We start from the raw sequence: 16,320 nt of genomic DNA on the forward strand, positions 1-16,320 counted from the left end.
TGCAGAATAGGATTTGTCAATTTTTCTCATAGAACCTAAGGGCTTCGATTGCAATAATTTTAGTACCATAAACTTTGTTCATATTAAGGAAGTGGAACGTAACAAATTCAGTGAGTGTCTGTTAGGAATATGGCTTATCTTTCCTTAGACTAGTCAACATTCGAATGAGTGTAGTCGTTTTGGCCACTGTTATCTCTTTGCGGTTTTCTGATTGGATCAGGCAACCAATCTTCAAACACCTAAAAAGGGAACTATATATCTCTGCTAATTGGCCTATCTTAATTTAATTCTGCTTCTTGTTTTCAATAAGATATACAGGGAATGCAATAGCCACATCAAGACTCAATTATTGATTCATGGACAGAGTATTACAGTAAAAACTGTGCTATGGCAGCTGCACTGTGGCTGTGCTATGGCAACTGCACTATGACTGTGCTAAGGCAACTGTACTCTGACTGTGCTATGGCAACTCCACTGTGACTGTGCTATGGCAACTGCACTCTGACCGTGCTATAACTGTACTGCGATGTTTCAATTCAAGTGCAGTTTAAGTAGAGTCACAGTACAGCCCTTTTAGCACAGTTACAGTGCAGCTTTAGTACAGCCACAGCACAGATTTTTTTGTATGGGTTATTATAATTCTTCGACGTATTTCCAATGGTTATACATTTTCAAGAGAAAACTCTTCGTATACGATTTAATTGAGATTGAGACTGATACTTTAATGCCATAACTAACTGCTAACAAAGTGGATTCTTCTGCGAGAACCCTGATATTTCCACTTAATCGGTCTGAATGGATTGTATTTTTACTATGGCCGCGAAAGCAAAGATCATGCTAAATTGTAATTAAACTGTGAACAAAGTAATTAATAATCTTAAATACTTATTGGACAGGAATTAGCGGTTCATTAATCGTATTAGTACATACGAAAGATTACATGCACAACCTCGGTGATTTACTAACGAATAGAAAAAATGTTCCATTTACTTACATTTACATGGTCAGCTCAGCAGATATGTGTTGATGCTGACAAGGATATATTCTTATATCTCTCTTCGTGCCGCTAGGATCCACTTTACCCGGTAATTCAGTACACAGAAACAGACAGGAACTTAATCCGGCGTCGATTTAAAAAGTCCCTGAAATAGTATTCTACCAATTCCTTTTTGCCAGTCTTCATTGCGAAACACGGATTATTTACTTCTTCCATTGCGTACTTCAACGTAAATTTGCTAGTAAAATAAGATTCTACAGCATAGCTTAATTCGCAAAGTCACAAAATACAGTAGCTGCGAATGTTTCAGCGCGACGGCTGTTGGGACATGGTATGCAAGATGGCCGCCGGTCGCTTTGGCCTTTGGCGCAAGTTTCAAAATACGATATTTAATCCTTTATATTAAAAAATAATAATTACATAATATAATGGTATCGCGACACAGTGGTAAATTTGTGATGACATTTGTGTCCCCAAAAATAGTGATTGATGTGTATATATTGAGTACACTTCTGGTGCATGAATAGACTGGTAACTTGGTGGTACAATCTGTGTAACATCTGATGCATCACATTGAGTACGGCTGTGGTATCAATGATGTACAGGATGTACAGACTGTACGATTTGTGTAACTTTGTGAGTAGAAAAGTGTAGTAAATGTGTAATTTTACATAATGTACCATATTTTTACTCATATTTGTTACACAGATTTTTCGCCAGGGATGGCATTTACGCGATACTATTATTATTTTTGTAAGCATTTGCATTATTATTTTGTTATAATTATGTGTTTGGATAATTTATCTCAAACTCAAACCACAACAAGTCGTTAGTTAAAAATTTCATCTTCATACTTAAATATGCATTACAGTGGTGTAATAATGTGTTAAATACGCTTTACTTTTTTCGATGAATGAAAAATAAGCTATGCACATTTATTGTAATGTATTATGCATTTGATCGTGAAGGCAAAGAGTCGGCAGTTGGTGTATCTACCTGCGGGAAAAGAACATAATGTTGCAAAGACAAGATTCAGGAATCTCAACCTCCTTATGGACGTAAATTGTATTATGATTTTATCGAATTGTGAACAAATTGAGTCGGTGGTGACTAATGTAAAGTATATGGTATTTCAAGGTCAGAACGTATTTATCACCCCGATGAGTTCTTGCGAATGCTTCAAGAGCTTGATAATGAAGATAGGAGGGAAGGGCAGGTGAACCACGATGTAGATAATATTTTTTTGATTTCTCGCATGACAGTGAAGGGTAGGAAGAATGTTTTTGAAGATGCATTACATTCCAGCGATGGTTAGCAGTCTGATGATAATAATATTGTTTGCCACCCACATAATTTCAACTTTTATCTAGATCAACGGAAAACAGTGAAACGTTTTTGCTGATCTCTTAGATACAATTCACTAACACCAAAACAAAAGCTGAAGACATTGTTCGTCTTTCACCAGGGCCAACATCATTTTCTAAGAATGCCGCAACCAAACTCTAAATGTTGCTGAAAATGGTTTCACTGAACGTGATTGAAAAAATTGTCGAGAATACCAACTTGTATATTGAAGGAAAACTGTCATCTCAGGTGTTCTCAAGAATCAGAGATTGCATCACATTCTCATGTGGAAATAATATCTTTATTTGGAATTTATACACTCTCTCTAAAAATTAAAATTTGCTAGGAAGATGTTAGAAGAGCTTGTAAAACAGATGGAACAGGCCTGACAATTTGCAGAACAGCATTCGGGATAGCAACAGGAATTCAAATGGGAATATAACAACAAATACTATTCAAGTCTTCATTTAGCCATGCATTTGCTAGAAAATGGTCTAACTTTCTTAGGTACCATGAAAAAAACCTTATATCCACAGAAAGTTTCTACTCTGCAAAATGCGATAGGTTGGAACTTCATTTCTTGGATTCCAAGTTACCTGCACTCTTGTTTTGTACTGCACTAAACGAAACAAATGTGTAAATTCTGCTTTCTATATTGCACTGCAAATAGGATATCGATCTAGAAACAGTGAAACCTGAAATGATCCTGAACTACAACTCAACCAAGGGAGGTGTCGACTCTCTGGACCAGAAGTGTGTAAATTATACTCCCCTTCAAGACGAAGGTGGCCTCTATCGCAATTTCTCCAGTTTTTTTTATATAGCTACTCTTCGTGACCACTTGTTTTTTTTTTAGCTAATAATATTGAAAAAAATCCATCAAAGACCAAGAATGGAGTTCATGGAATCTCTCTCGTTTAGCCTTGTAGATGAATATCTGAAGTCCAGGGTGAAAAAAGGTTATCTTCCAGCAGACACAAAGGCTTTTCTATCAATGAGACTTGGGAAAATTCCTGAAGTGTCTGCTTCTGCATATGAACCTTAATGTAGGGCTGGTCATTGTTTTATATGTGGAAAAAATAAAAGTTATGAGAAGGCCAATATACGAATGTTTCCGCTTTAGTACATGCAATAATCATTCCACCTTCATCAAAAAATGTCACCAATGTCACCACAGAGACAGTGATGGTCAATAAGGATGAAAAAATTGAAAAAATAACATAAATAATATTTATTTATAAAGTTTGTTGTTTTTATATTTTAAATGATTGCATTTTTGATTTGGCGTATTAATTTCCTTTTTTGTGTGTTTTTTTTTGACTCGATAGTGTATCGATTATCGTCTGCAATTCCTTTAGAAAAATATATCTAAAATGAACTATTGAAAATAAGTATTTATCAAGAAATTTGCATATAATTATGCGATATTTTTGTTTATAAATGAAAGAGAAAAAAATGAAAATGCTTATATTTATTTGAAGTTACCCAACTACGTTGAAACACCCGCAAATTTGAATGTACATATATTTAGGAAAATCAAAAACGTGAAAGTGTGGCAAAAAGGCCTCAAGCGTGCACTGGCACTATAATTGTAGATGCGTGTCGCTAAGGGTTAAGCCAAAAAGTACTTGTAATTTTTTGGGTGAGGTTCCCATTGTTGAATGTATTAAAAAATGTTGAGGATTATAAAATACATTATTTCATTGAAAACCGAAGAACTTTTAAATGTAAATATTTGCATGGATAAATTCTGTTAATTAATACATAATAACAGAAAATTTACATTACCATTCATATAAATATCAACTTTAATAGTAAATGAATGAACCCCATGCGTGGAATATGCGTGCCAGATATGACAAGATTTTTCACTTTGGATTATCGTTCACAAACCTCTGCAACAACACTCTCCAAAATATCACCGTCCACTAATCCATTGGGTGTGGGCCTCACTTGTATTTTTAATTCTTCTATCTCAATTTTTAATTCAGCAATCAGCAATTTTAGCTGACCGATGATGCAATGCCATGTTAGGGTGGTCCTTATTTTGCGATTTTTTGAAGTTCTTTCGGGACACCCCCTCATTTTATGCCAATTGGTGTAAAAACATATCCTGTAAAATATTAATGCCATTGGAACATGGGAAGATAGCCACATCACACTCAAAGTTGAGAATTTTTGGCATTTTTTCAGATACGAAAGGTGATAATAAGGCGCTGGTATTTTTCCAATTGCAGTGATTTTTACAGAATATGTTTTTACACCAATTAATTGGCATGAAATGAGGGGGTGTGCTGAAATAAATTTAAAAAATCGAAAAATGAGGATCACCCTAATTCCAAATGAATCAAAGGACACAGTGATGTGCAATGACGTGCTTGGGTTATAGCTGCAACAAAACCACTCCAGATGAGAATCACCAATGAGCACCTTAAAGGAACTATCTTTCAACTTGGAACGTTTTTGTGAACACTTTTGCTGCACTTGCTGCTAATAATGTGTTTGCTAAATAATGCAAGCCAGTTGCCGCCATCTTGAAAATCTCAAAAAAAATATATTTCTATGAACCTCCAGATTTTTGCCCCTGTGAACTGCATTTTAACAAGAGTAGTGTATGCTTCGCCTGCCGTCTGTGGATAGCATCATAATTTATAACCTAAGGCATGGATATAGGCTGTCAGAATTGTGATCTTGGGAGATACACTGCATCACTCATATTTCTTTGTATTCAGATTAATTATGGGATCATTCTCCTCATAAGATGATCAACTATTTTTCTAGGAGCGGTTTTGTGAGTTGAAACCCTCGTCTCCCTGAGGACAGTGAGTGATTATTCCATCCTTCCCTCCCATCCAAACCCATTTTCACCGCACAAGAGCTGTATGGCTTGTATTGTGGGGTTCCCAATGCCTTCTTCGTTGTGTGCTCCCCTCTCCACGTGTGAAAGTGTCAGCCCCTCCTCAGGAGTAGACCTTAAACATGTATGTCGGTGCAGTTCTCTTAAATTTCAATGCTGTGTTTATTTTCAGGGATTGATGTGGATTGCCAGGAGGGGAGAGTATATTGGAGTGATATAATTGGAAAAACTATCAAGAGCTCCAAGTATGATGGCTCAGATATACAGACATTCCTTGATATTGGTTGGTAACTTGACCCACATTGGTTGATAGAAAAGGGTTTGAGGGCCTCTTTTGTTTTAATTTAACTCTATAAAAATCATGTCCTCTTTCAGATATTGGAACTCCTGAAGGATTAAGCATAGATTGGGTCTCAAGAAATATTTATTGGACTGATTCCAACAAGGGTACCATTGAAGTGGCAAATTTGGACAGTAAAATAAGAACTGTTCTGGTGGAGGATGGGCTTGTGAATCCTAGAGGAATAGCAGTTCATCCTTCAAAAGGGTAAATGTCCCATAACTGGTCCACAAGCTTGCCCACTAAAGATGCATGACTTTTTGCTCATGTTTTTTTCACATTTGTATGAAAAAACCTCTTTTTGGTTTTAGGTTGTTTAAATGTAACCAATATGTAATTTCCAAGTTGCATGGTAAATGTGAACACCCTCTCTTTGAGTTGCTGAATCACATTTGGCTTCAAATCCCTTAGGCCCTCCTTCCAATCGTGTCATGTCAGAGATTATTTTTAAGTTGACAAATCTCTGCTTGCTTGTGTGGAGGTCACTTGAGGTACAGCACTCCTTATATCAATCAAATGGGAAACTGTGGTCCATTAGTGAGGGTAAGGCAATTTCCATTGCTGGGCCTGGACTACACTTCCTTCCCTACCCTTCCATTGTAGTGAATATCACCGAAGCTGTTGGTTGCCTCCTTTAAGTATAATTATGTATCAGTATTATTATATTAAGAAGGATTTCGTTCTTTCCCGGCGAATGCTGTTGATGAAATCTTCTCGGGAAATCAGCCGGGTGATGATGGCCATTGCTGCCAACGTTTCGATGGCCTTCTCTGCCATCGTCTTCAGGGCTTCTTCGCCCTGAAGACGATGGCAGAGAAGGCCATCGAAACGTTGGCAGCAATGGCCATCATCACCCGGCTGATTTCCCGAGAAGATTTCATCAATATTATTATATTATTATTAGCAGTAGCTTAACGGGAGTTGCCAGATGTTCCTAGATGTCTCCAATCAGCGAGCAAAAGTTGCATTGACTGGAATTCACCCCATAATACAAGCACAGACAGTCCTAAATGACGAATTCTCCGGTACCTACGAATAAACGGATGAAGTTATTGTGTATAAAAGCTAAGCGGACATTAGTAAACATCAAAATCGTTCTAATTACATACTAAAGCAATGATATGCTATCAATTACATCAACTTACAATTAACGTATCCCCCTTCCAACGGACGTGGCTCAGACTCCTACAACGATGTTATTTAGGTATTAGAAAATTTTTGGTTTAACTGCTCCAGCGTTATATTTTATGCCCTTACTCAGATATTAATATTATAAATAATACAAAATATGAGGGCTTCCGAGCCTCCATTGTCGAATATTTTGCTTTAAATAGAAAATAATCAACATGTCTCACAAACGAAGCTCTCACAATGGCTGGAAACTATTACAAACAATCACAACAATTGCTTCGTGTGATGTTTCGGCACCTATGAGGTCATCGAGGCTTCGTCGGCACTGGCTTGGGGGGTGAGGGAGTTTTTGGCACGCTTTAAAATTTGTTATATTTGTCATTGAATATCTCATGAAGAAAAACTCAGATAAACATGCGGTTTTCTTTGTTGAGTTCAGAAAATAATTTTCTGTCCGCCTGTGAAATAAAAAAAATTCATGCAAGTTCCCCAATGCCCGAATCTCAAACAAAACTTCTTACAAACCCTACTTTAAGAAATTTAACATATGTATTGACTCTTTTCTGTAAACTAATCTTAGAATCTGTCACGTTTGTCAAATCCCATCCCGAATTAACTGTCCTAAACAATCAGGAACATCTTTACATCATTACACACTTCAACATGCCTTTATACACTACAAAAGGAATAACCTTTGTTGCACTGATCACAGTCCCCATCGTACAATCATTTCAATTTACAATAAATTGCCGTCTGATCTTAAAAAAATATTAACAATTTAAATATCTTCAAAGTTAGATTAAAAAACTACCTTCTGCAACACCCCTACCATTCATTAGAAGAATATTTATTGTGAGTGAACCATCTCCTTCAGCCATTGTACATAACCCATTATATCTCTTTTGTTCTACTGTAGTTTCATACATGAATATGTTTCACATTTTACATCTGAAGTATGTATCGCTATTTATAGTTTGACTTGCCCTATGTTTGTAACGCAAACCAATGGGGCCAATAAATATTATTACTATTATTATCAAATATTTGCTCAGAGAAATATCAGTAATGCACCTTTCAGAGTGCCGTTAAAGAGTGCCTAAAATACTTAAAAATAGAGCAATATGCATTATTAGTGATATGGTGTATATTTTTGGTGTTTGGTAATAATGTGTTAAAGGCATTATCTAGAAGGTTATTTTGTAGGCAACTTTTAGAATCCTCTTTCAGATATAAATTCCGATTCTCGTTTCTTCCTTATATGTGCATTGCATCGCAGATATGTCTCAGTATTTTTGAGAAAATGCCAAACTACTCAGACTATCTATCTCAGAATACTATCAGGGTGAGAATTGCAAGACTGGGAACTCATGTTTTGCTCTGTGTTCTTGCACTGGCAGTTGGGGAAATCGCAAAGAATTTAGGAATAGTGAAGAATGCCTCGGTAAGACTTTTGCAAATGGTGAGAGAGAGTCAAAGTGGCCCTTTGAAGGCACAGAAGGCGGTATAGGCAGTACCCGAAGTTCGAGCTCTGTGGAAAACGTGGTTACGAATAGATGTGGATAAATCATTTGCCTGGGTCAGGAATTTAACCCATATCTCCCAATTACCCATCAAGATGGGATTTGACGCACCAACCAGTCACAGTCGCTGTCCTTATCTGCCGAACTTAAGGTCATAGATTAGAGTCTCAGAGGGGTAGATTATCTCTATCCAGGGCAGGGATGTTTGTGATTGACCATTATTAATTGCTGAAAAAAAATAAGTATAAGGCCTTGGTTAGCTGTTTTCAGGTAATATCTTTGGAAGCAAAATTTTGATGGTAATTAGCAAATTTGTTTATGTCTAAAGTCCACATTGTGGCAGAGGGGAAGAGTTCTTACTCAGTAAGCCTCTGTCATAGGAGGGAACCCCACTTCTTCTTCGTTCAGTGATGGATGTTTTATGACGCATTGCATGAATAAATGATTCTGTTAGTCCCATAAGATGGATGGAAAGTGGGACCCACAGTTGAAAAATTATCATTGATCTAATGATGATAGAGGTCATAAAATGGGGTTTAAATTATTTTCAAGGAAATTTTTGCATGAAATTGTGTTTTAAAATGCTCTGCCAAAATTTCATTGCATGGGAAGTTTTATAAATAATGTGAAATCCACGAAATCTAGCATGTCTTCACTGAATTTTATGATTTATTATGGATTAAAAGAGAAAACCTAACATGAAGCTATATTATGTCATGAAAACATTTTGTGATGGATATTGAAATGATGCTGCACGCTGGAAAGCCACCTGTCATTACTGTTATCTTACCTTTCAGAAAGTTATTTTGGACCGACTGGAACAGAGAGAGTCCAAAGATCGAGTGGGCAAATCTGGATGGTTCCCAGAGGGAGATATTCCTTCATGGAAGCGTTGAACTTCCAAATTATGTAGCATTAGACTATGAGCTAGATGAGCTCTGCTGGACAGATGCTGGAACGAAGAGGATTGGTGAGTTTAATCTGTCATGATCATTTTTTAATGTTCATTGCATTTTTAAGAAGTAATACGCAAGAAATTGTTTAGTATGTTTCTAAAGGGACCATAAAAGCATGAACGTACTACCCAGGGAAGTAAATATGTAATAGTAATTGCAACCCATGGAAAAGTCATCATAATTACAAATAATTTTGGAAGTTCTCGTGGGAGTGCCTTCCTGAATTCTTTTCGCATAAAAAAATCAAGAAAATGGGCATTGCATTGCCAAAACAATACCATTTGAATGAAAATCACAATTTTTCATAGATTACAGATACATATACATAAAAATGGCGTCATTATCCCATGATTTGTTGAATATATATTGTATATATATATATATAAAGAGGGCAAGTTAAGGTAAGTCCTTTCTTCATTCTCACAGCTTACTTGGAAAATATTATGATAACCCTGAGAATGCAAATAGGTTATATTAAAACATCCTAAAAATAGGGCAACATTTTATATACCTTAAATCCTGGCAACAGCTGTACACATTTGTTCTTGGAATGCAAACATATTGATTGTTATTTCAATTTATATATCGATATTGATATGAAGAATAATAACACACTCATAGCAGATTATTATATCCTACAGTTTAAATTCTCTTTAAAAATTTGTCTAATGCCATCTGCTTTCTATTTGAGATCAAGTATTTTTGCGTTAAGCTTCACGTGGGAATCCAAAGCATTGTCTGCTTGCATAGCACTTGTCAAGTAATACGCCCACAAATACGCTTTGAGAAATGCATTTGGATGCATCAAGGTCATGGAAAGAGAAATGTGGATGCGTGTAAGAAGGCCAATGGCTGTTAATAATAAAATGAATTACGAAATTGGAGGTTTACACTCCTTGAGAAGAAACTAGGAAAAGACTTGGGGGTTGCTTCACGGAAAGTAATTGAGCGTACTGCCCAGGAAAGCACCATTATTTAAAACGTACCAATCAAATAGTTTCATCTGTATTTTGTTCAGATGATACCAGGATAGTAAGTACCGAGAGTAAATGCTGTGCTAAGGAGGAACATACTGACCAAGTTCCAATGTAATTCCTATGTAGTGATATAGCTTGAGATGGTGGACATATCTAAGATGCCCCTTTGCATTGATAGGGAAGTAAGGCGTGCTAAGGGAGTTAACCCCAGGTGCTAGAAACTTCCCTTGTGCTTGCTCTTAAAAGAAGAGGGAGGGGCAAATGGAATGGTGCCTTGAGGAGAACAATACCTCTTACTCATAAATTTCCTTCTTGAGCTGCCATGCAAAAAAGTTAATCAGTGATCGATTTTATGTATGTTGCAGAATTGGTTGAAACTATGCTTATTTGTAGTTTGAACCCTCAAAATCAAGTAAAGACTGAAAGTATGATTACAATCGCCACCGGGATGCAGGGTGGCGATGTGAACAAGGTGGCAGTCGCCAGTGGTGGAGCATCAAACTTGAAGCTCCCCCTCACCCTCAATTGAGCGCTCACTGGCCCTTGATTCCCTCCACCCTCCCTCCTCTGCTTCCCTCCATGGAATTAACGCCTTTTGATTTGCTTCCATCATCTGCTCCAAAGAGCAACATGGTGGTCCAATGGAGAGAGCCCTTGACTGCCGAACACAGGCTCCTGGGTTCAAATCCCAGGCATCGCTCACATTCCCTCAATCGTACATCATTGAGGTGCCCAGGAAAAGAAGCAGACCCCCCATCCTGAAATTCATGTGCATTTGGCTCAACCTGGGGTGAGCTCTACCCTTGCCTCTATGCATACCAACCAGCCTTTCTGACAGAGTGACCTCTGAGTTAACCAATTAATCCTCTATCCAAGAGACCTTTTCAAAATGATTATGATTTGAAGCACAATCAGTTTTCTGTTACTTGAGCTATTGCTGATCACGTGCATACTATCATTTATTTCAGAGTGCATGGGATTGCATTCCTCTATTAGGAGAACTGTGGCATCCAATTGCAGTTACCCATTTGGCTTGACGATCTCTTCAGCCAACTACTACTGGACGGACTGGACTACGTGAGTACCTGCATTTGTCATGTTAGATCCATTTAGCAATAATGACAATACCTGCGTATAAAAATAATGATTTTATTTCTGTTGGTTAGCAAGTAACATAGAAATCGTCAAATGGAGAAAAACTAAAGTGATACATGAAGATAATGATACATAATAGTAAACAGCATTTTTCATCATTGTAGATGATCTAAGGTTTAACTGGCCTCATAATGGTTTGGCCTTTGATTTGCTCTTTCCCGATCAAGGAAAAATAGGAGGGGGTAAAGGGGTGGAGGAGATGGAGGTTCCCTCCCTTCTTTTTTGCTTCTTCTAACATTTATGATTTCCTCGACCACACTGCATGCAGTCAACACAACAATTGTGGCCACAATGTGGCCGTGCTGTGGTCCTGGTGGGTTGCCATTGTGGCCCCATAGTGGTTTTGACCCCCAGCCACGGTGTGGCCAAAGTGTGGCTCGCCATAATGTGGCTTTAGTGTGGACAATACACTTTCTTTATATCAATTGAATCAATCAACTTCCATTTTAATAACTTACCAACTAACCTGTATCAATAGCAACCATAATATACTTATGTTTACAAATGTTTGGTTTGCCAATCTCTGGCCTTCCTGAGACGATCCACAGTGTGGCCATAGTTGCGCCTGTTTGGCAAGCCAAACTATGGCTTGCCGCACGACAACCACAGTCTGGCCATAATATGGCAAGCTGTGGTAGCCAAAGCCATAGTTGCCACAGGCGACCCACAATTTGGCCTCACTGTGGCCATAAATGGTGTGTTGACTGGGTGCCTATGTTTTCTGCTTAATCCTCCAGACAGCTACAACCTATGGATATATTTTATCTGTTTCAATATGTCCATCTCCCCAAAATGAATAAGACCTAAATTTAAATTAATGAAATGACTTGTAAATAATGTTAATTATAATTTTTTCCTACAGTCAGAAGGTTGAGAGTGCTAAGAGACCTAACGGTGAGCCCAACAAACCATTAGTTGTGCCTTTGGGTGGAAGTGGCAATCTGTATGATGTGGTGGCTGTGCCTCAAGAATGCACACGATGTATGTATCCCATTTCTTTTTTGCCTCTAACGAATGAATGTTTTCGGTTTTTTTTGCTTTCTCATTTGAATTCAGTTGAGTGCATGGGCGTGTCTAGAAGCACCAGACTCGCCATTAGAGGGTATGGAATACCCTCTCTGTAAAACAGGAATTTAGTAAACATATACATCTTCAAGTGAAGTGATACATAATGTGTTCTCATATAATACTTGTTCTCTTATAATACTTTGAAATTTCAAAAGTAATTTCTTTTGAATTGAAGTTTAAAAAAATGTCAATATTAGGGTTGCAATCAGGATGCAACTATGGTTGAGTTGTTGTTTTAGGTACAGCCAATTGTATCCATTTCATTCATCGCTGTTGTATTGTTGCATTATTTTTTCTACTATGCGCAGGGTACACTTGTGATGGGGAACAGTGAATCAGCACCTTTTCTTCTCGTGCTCTTTGTAGCTCATTCTTCTGCTTTTATTGTCAATTCCGCTCTCTGCTGCAATCTTATCCCATCATAGTTGATTAACACTAGGAAGACGGGAGTTTCGCCCTACCTAGAAGGACGGCTAGGGGTCATTTGACCCCTAAAATGTATTTTGGAATAAAACGCCTAATTTTCAACCAATATTCAGTTTAACCGTAATAATTGTTGAATCAGTTCATTAAAAACACTATTTAACCTTATTAAATATTATTTCCATCGTCAAAAGTTAATAACAATTATTTTAAAGAATCGTGAATTAAACCGTTTGTAGTAGTCGATTGCAAATCAAATAATAAAAATACATACACTCAATACAAAAGTTGTGTTACATGTTTAAACAATAGGGGTATTGGGTTTACAAAATTTGCATTAAAATTTTAATAACTTATTACTTTGCTGTAAATCTCAGACAGACAGTATTTTTTCAGCGCTGTTTCCACAAAATATTTTTTGCCCTGAATGCGTTCATTGGACGATTTATTCATCTACATCTAAATCTACGCACTAACCCGCAAGCCGCTTAAAAGCGTTTGGCAGGGGGTGTTAGGACACCAGCCATTTGCACATGTAAAGGAATTTGGAAAATGGAAAGGAAATTGGTGCAATGATTCAATTTGATGGTATTTGGCACCTTTTTCTTTTTTGTGCCCATGGAGATATGGCTGTTGGATTTGGAGACATGTAAATAAATTGATACATTGTATCCATCATATCTACTCCCGCTTTGTTTTTATTATGAAATAGGATGGTCTCTGGTATTCTTTTATTCGTTTTGGAAATGGTGTCGTCTGAGATCATGCTGCTGAGTGAAAGTACATTATTGTTCTAGTTTTCCTGATTCTATGTAAGAGTATGGCCTAAGGTATTTTTGAACACTCGCGTTGAATGGATTACATGGCTATTTTATGGGTCATGGATATTTGTGCGTCACGCCTGTTTTTTTTTCAGATCGTCCATGCAAGAGAAGTTTTCCATTTTTTTATGACTTCCTACCAGCTGGATGGATGGAAAATAATTGTTACAAGTTACATTTATTCCTGAATTCTTGTATGTTACGGTCACTGTAGTAACTATTTATTTCCCCAATGCTTGATTTGATGGCCAATCATCATATTTGCTACAATATGGAAATTAATTTAGGCTGTAATTTCATTTCACATCTGTCAAAACCCAGTACTCGATTCCAAATTTGTCTGGTTTATTTGGAATTTACCTCATAAAAGGACAGCTGCATTTTGTTGGATAGAGCTGTGCATTTGCTATCACGCCAAAGTCGCCATCGGATTCACTATCTTGGACTTCGTCGCTTCCATCACACGTAGATGTTGATAGATTGGTCTGAATTTCCTTGAACTGATGTTTACGATTCACTTCCAGACTGATCTTCAATATTCCCTAGAGCTATTTGAACCGCGACGATTCTCTTCTCTTGATATATTTCTCGACTTCTTACTTTTTCCCTCAACTCGCTACTGATATGCATGCAAAAAAATCTGCAAACGAAAGCGCATTATGGTGGAATCTTCTCTAGTTGCATTGGAGGTATAGAGAGCTGGAGAGCATTAGAAATTCATACAAAAGGACAAAATTTTCAGAAGTAACGCTAATTGCCGTTCGAAAGGCAGGGACTCAACCGCCAACCGTATCCTGATTCGTATATTCCAGGAACTTGCAGTAATGCTTCTTCTCCAACCTACGTGCAGATTCCATGGGTAGGATTTACAGTAGAATTTTACAGTCCACCCAATTCCTCTGCTCTCTCAAAAAGAGACAGAATTTTTCCCCAGGACGCAGCAAGCAGTCAACCCGCCCCAAACCCCTCCCCCCCACCCTGAATGAGACAGTTTTGCATCCACATGGAGTATGCCCTAGCCTCTCCCAACCAACCAACCTTTAGGTTGAAGTGTGTGTGCCATGTTTTGGGCATGTCGTTCCCATTGGTCAAATGAAATGAAAGTATTACTTGTAATCTTGAGAAATATCCTGTTTTCTTTAAAGGTTAGATTGAGTTTTTCTCATCTGTAATTATTTTGCTTGTTTCAAATATGAGTGTTAAACCTTATAGGGCCAACTCCATTGATTATTTATTTTGTGGTGGATTCCTCACGTTTGATCTTGCTTAGTGAATGTCTTCCCATGGATTGTCATGAGTGCCAATGTTCCCTGTTTCAGTGTACAATTTATGCCAGTACAACACGTCCCCTTGCCCAGATGGCCACCTCTGCATGCCAAATGGTCGGGGTGGCAGGAGCTGCGTGTGCGGCTTGAAGTACGGTGAGGTGACTCCATCATGTAACGATGTTGTGCAGTGAGAGTGAAGTGCGAATGGACTCCAAACATCCAAAAACAGATCTGTAAAAGGCTTAGCAGGAGTGAAAATAATTTGATTTGGTGAAGTATTTAGTGAAGCATCATTTGTCCATTTGCTCCCACCAATTTGCATATTTAAGAATGATGTTATCACTCAATTGGAAGTGGAGTGCAACATATTGGGTCTTGTTGTGTTTTGAGTTGGAGTAGCTTTTGAATTAATCACAGATTACATTAAAAAGTTTTCATAACAGGTATTTAATTCATAGTGATAGTCATAAGAGGAGCATTTGATGTTATAGTTTTTACAATTGTGTGAAAGTCCTGACCTCAGCAGTTGCACATGTATAAGGGAACCAGTCTCTATCTATGTGCTTGGAATTCTTATTTGTTGCCGTTTATGTGTTTTGAGAATGAGTAAGTGTGTCATAACAATAATGATGGTATTATGAATCAATAAACAATAATGTTGTATTCGTTGCATATGTAATTACTATTCTAAAAATGGGACTCGTCTGTGCTCCCTTAATCTATCAAGTTTCTAAAATGTTAATTTCATGCCTCAACAGCATTTTCATTGGGCTGTTGGAAGCTGCTACCGGAGATGTGATCCAATACAAAAATAAACACTTTAAAGTATGAAATTCAGAAGTTTCGGACAGCATGCACTTAAAGGTCTGAATCTGAAGAAGTACATTGGCAAAAAGGTATGAAAAGGTATGGATAAAACTACCAATCTGAAAAGGTTCAATTGTTTTGTAGTATAAAGTGGATTTAGTTTCGGATCTTCCATTCTATCTTTTCCTATGTTTCTTTTGGCTTTTTTCTTTATCTGGTAACGAAATCAAATTATTTGTTCCAAGTTTACCCATTAATTTAAAATAAGAGGGGCAGAGGGGTGAGTATGTAAAGGCTTGGCTTAGGGTGCGGCTGTTGGGTGTGCCTAATTTGGGAAGCCTATTGTCGAGGGATCAGCGGTTGTCAAGGGAAAGAGGGTGGCTGTTCCTCGAGAAGGGACATGAAACTCGACAGCGGTATAAATAAAAATAAGCATTTGTGCGAGGAGGAAATAAGACTGTGAGGAGGTTAAAACAGAACATTTTGTTGGTAAAAAAAGATCAAAATATTTACACATAAGACAAATAGAGGGGGCTGGGGATGAGGGGTGAAGGGGTAGCCATGGCAAACACTATACATAGTGCAAGTGGGATTGAAAGACGGTTGAAATGAGAAGAATAGTTAAGAGGGATACTGAAACTATAATAAGCAGGCTC

The 16,320-nt window shown here is 37.5% G+C and overlaps 1 protein-coding gene across 3 annotated transcripts in view; it reads left to right on the forward strand.

The window, feature by feature from the left end:
* Positions 1-15,520, forward strand: part of LOC124158040 (nidogen-like) — a 123,334-nt gene extending 107,814 nt beyond the window's left edge. For all 3 annotated transcript variants that reach the window (XM_046533199.1, XM_046533200.1, XM_046533202.1), the window contains 6 exons: positions 5,371-5,481; positions 5,574-5,745; positions 8,987-9,159; positions 11,091-11,199; positions 12,140-12,258; positions 14,909-15,520. In XM_046533199.1, coding sequence (XP_046389155.1) covers positions 5,371-5,481; positions 5,574-5,745; positions 8,987-9,159; positions 11,091-11,199; positions 12,140-12,258; positions 14,909-15,048 — 824 coding nt within the window. In that variant the 3' untranslated portion in view covers positions 15,049-15,520. The remainder of the gene's footprint in view (positions 1-5,370; positions 5,482-5,573; positions 5,746-8,986; positions 9,160-11,090; positions 11,200-12,139; positions 12,259-14,908) is intronic.
* Positions 15,521-16,320: the final 800 nt, after the last annotated feature.

This window comes from Ischnura elegans, chromosome 4 (genome assembly GCF_921293095.1).
Source record: "Ischnura elegans chromosome 4, ioIscEleg1.1, whole genome shotgun sequence".
Taxonomy (NCBI): domain Eukaryota; kingdom Metazoa; phylum Arthropoda; class Insecta; order Odonata; family Coenagrionidae; genus Ischnura; species Ischnura elegans.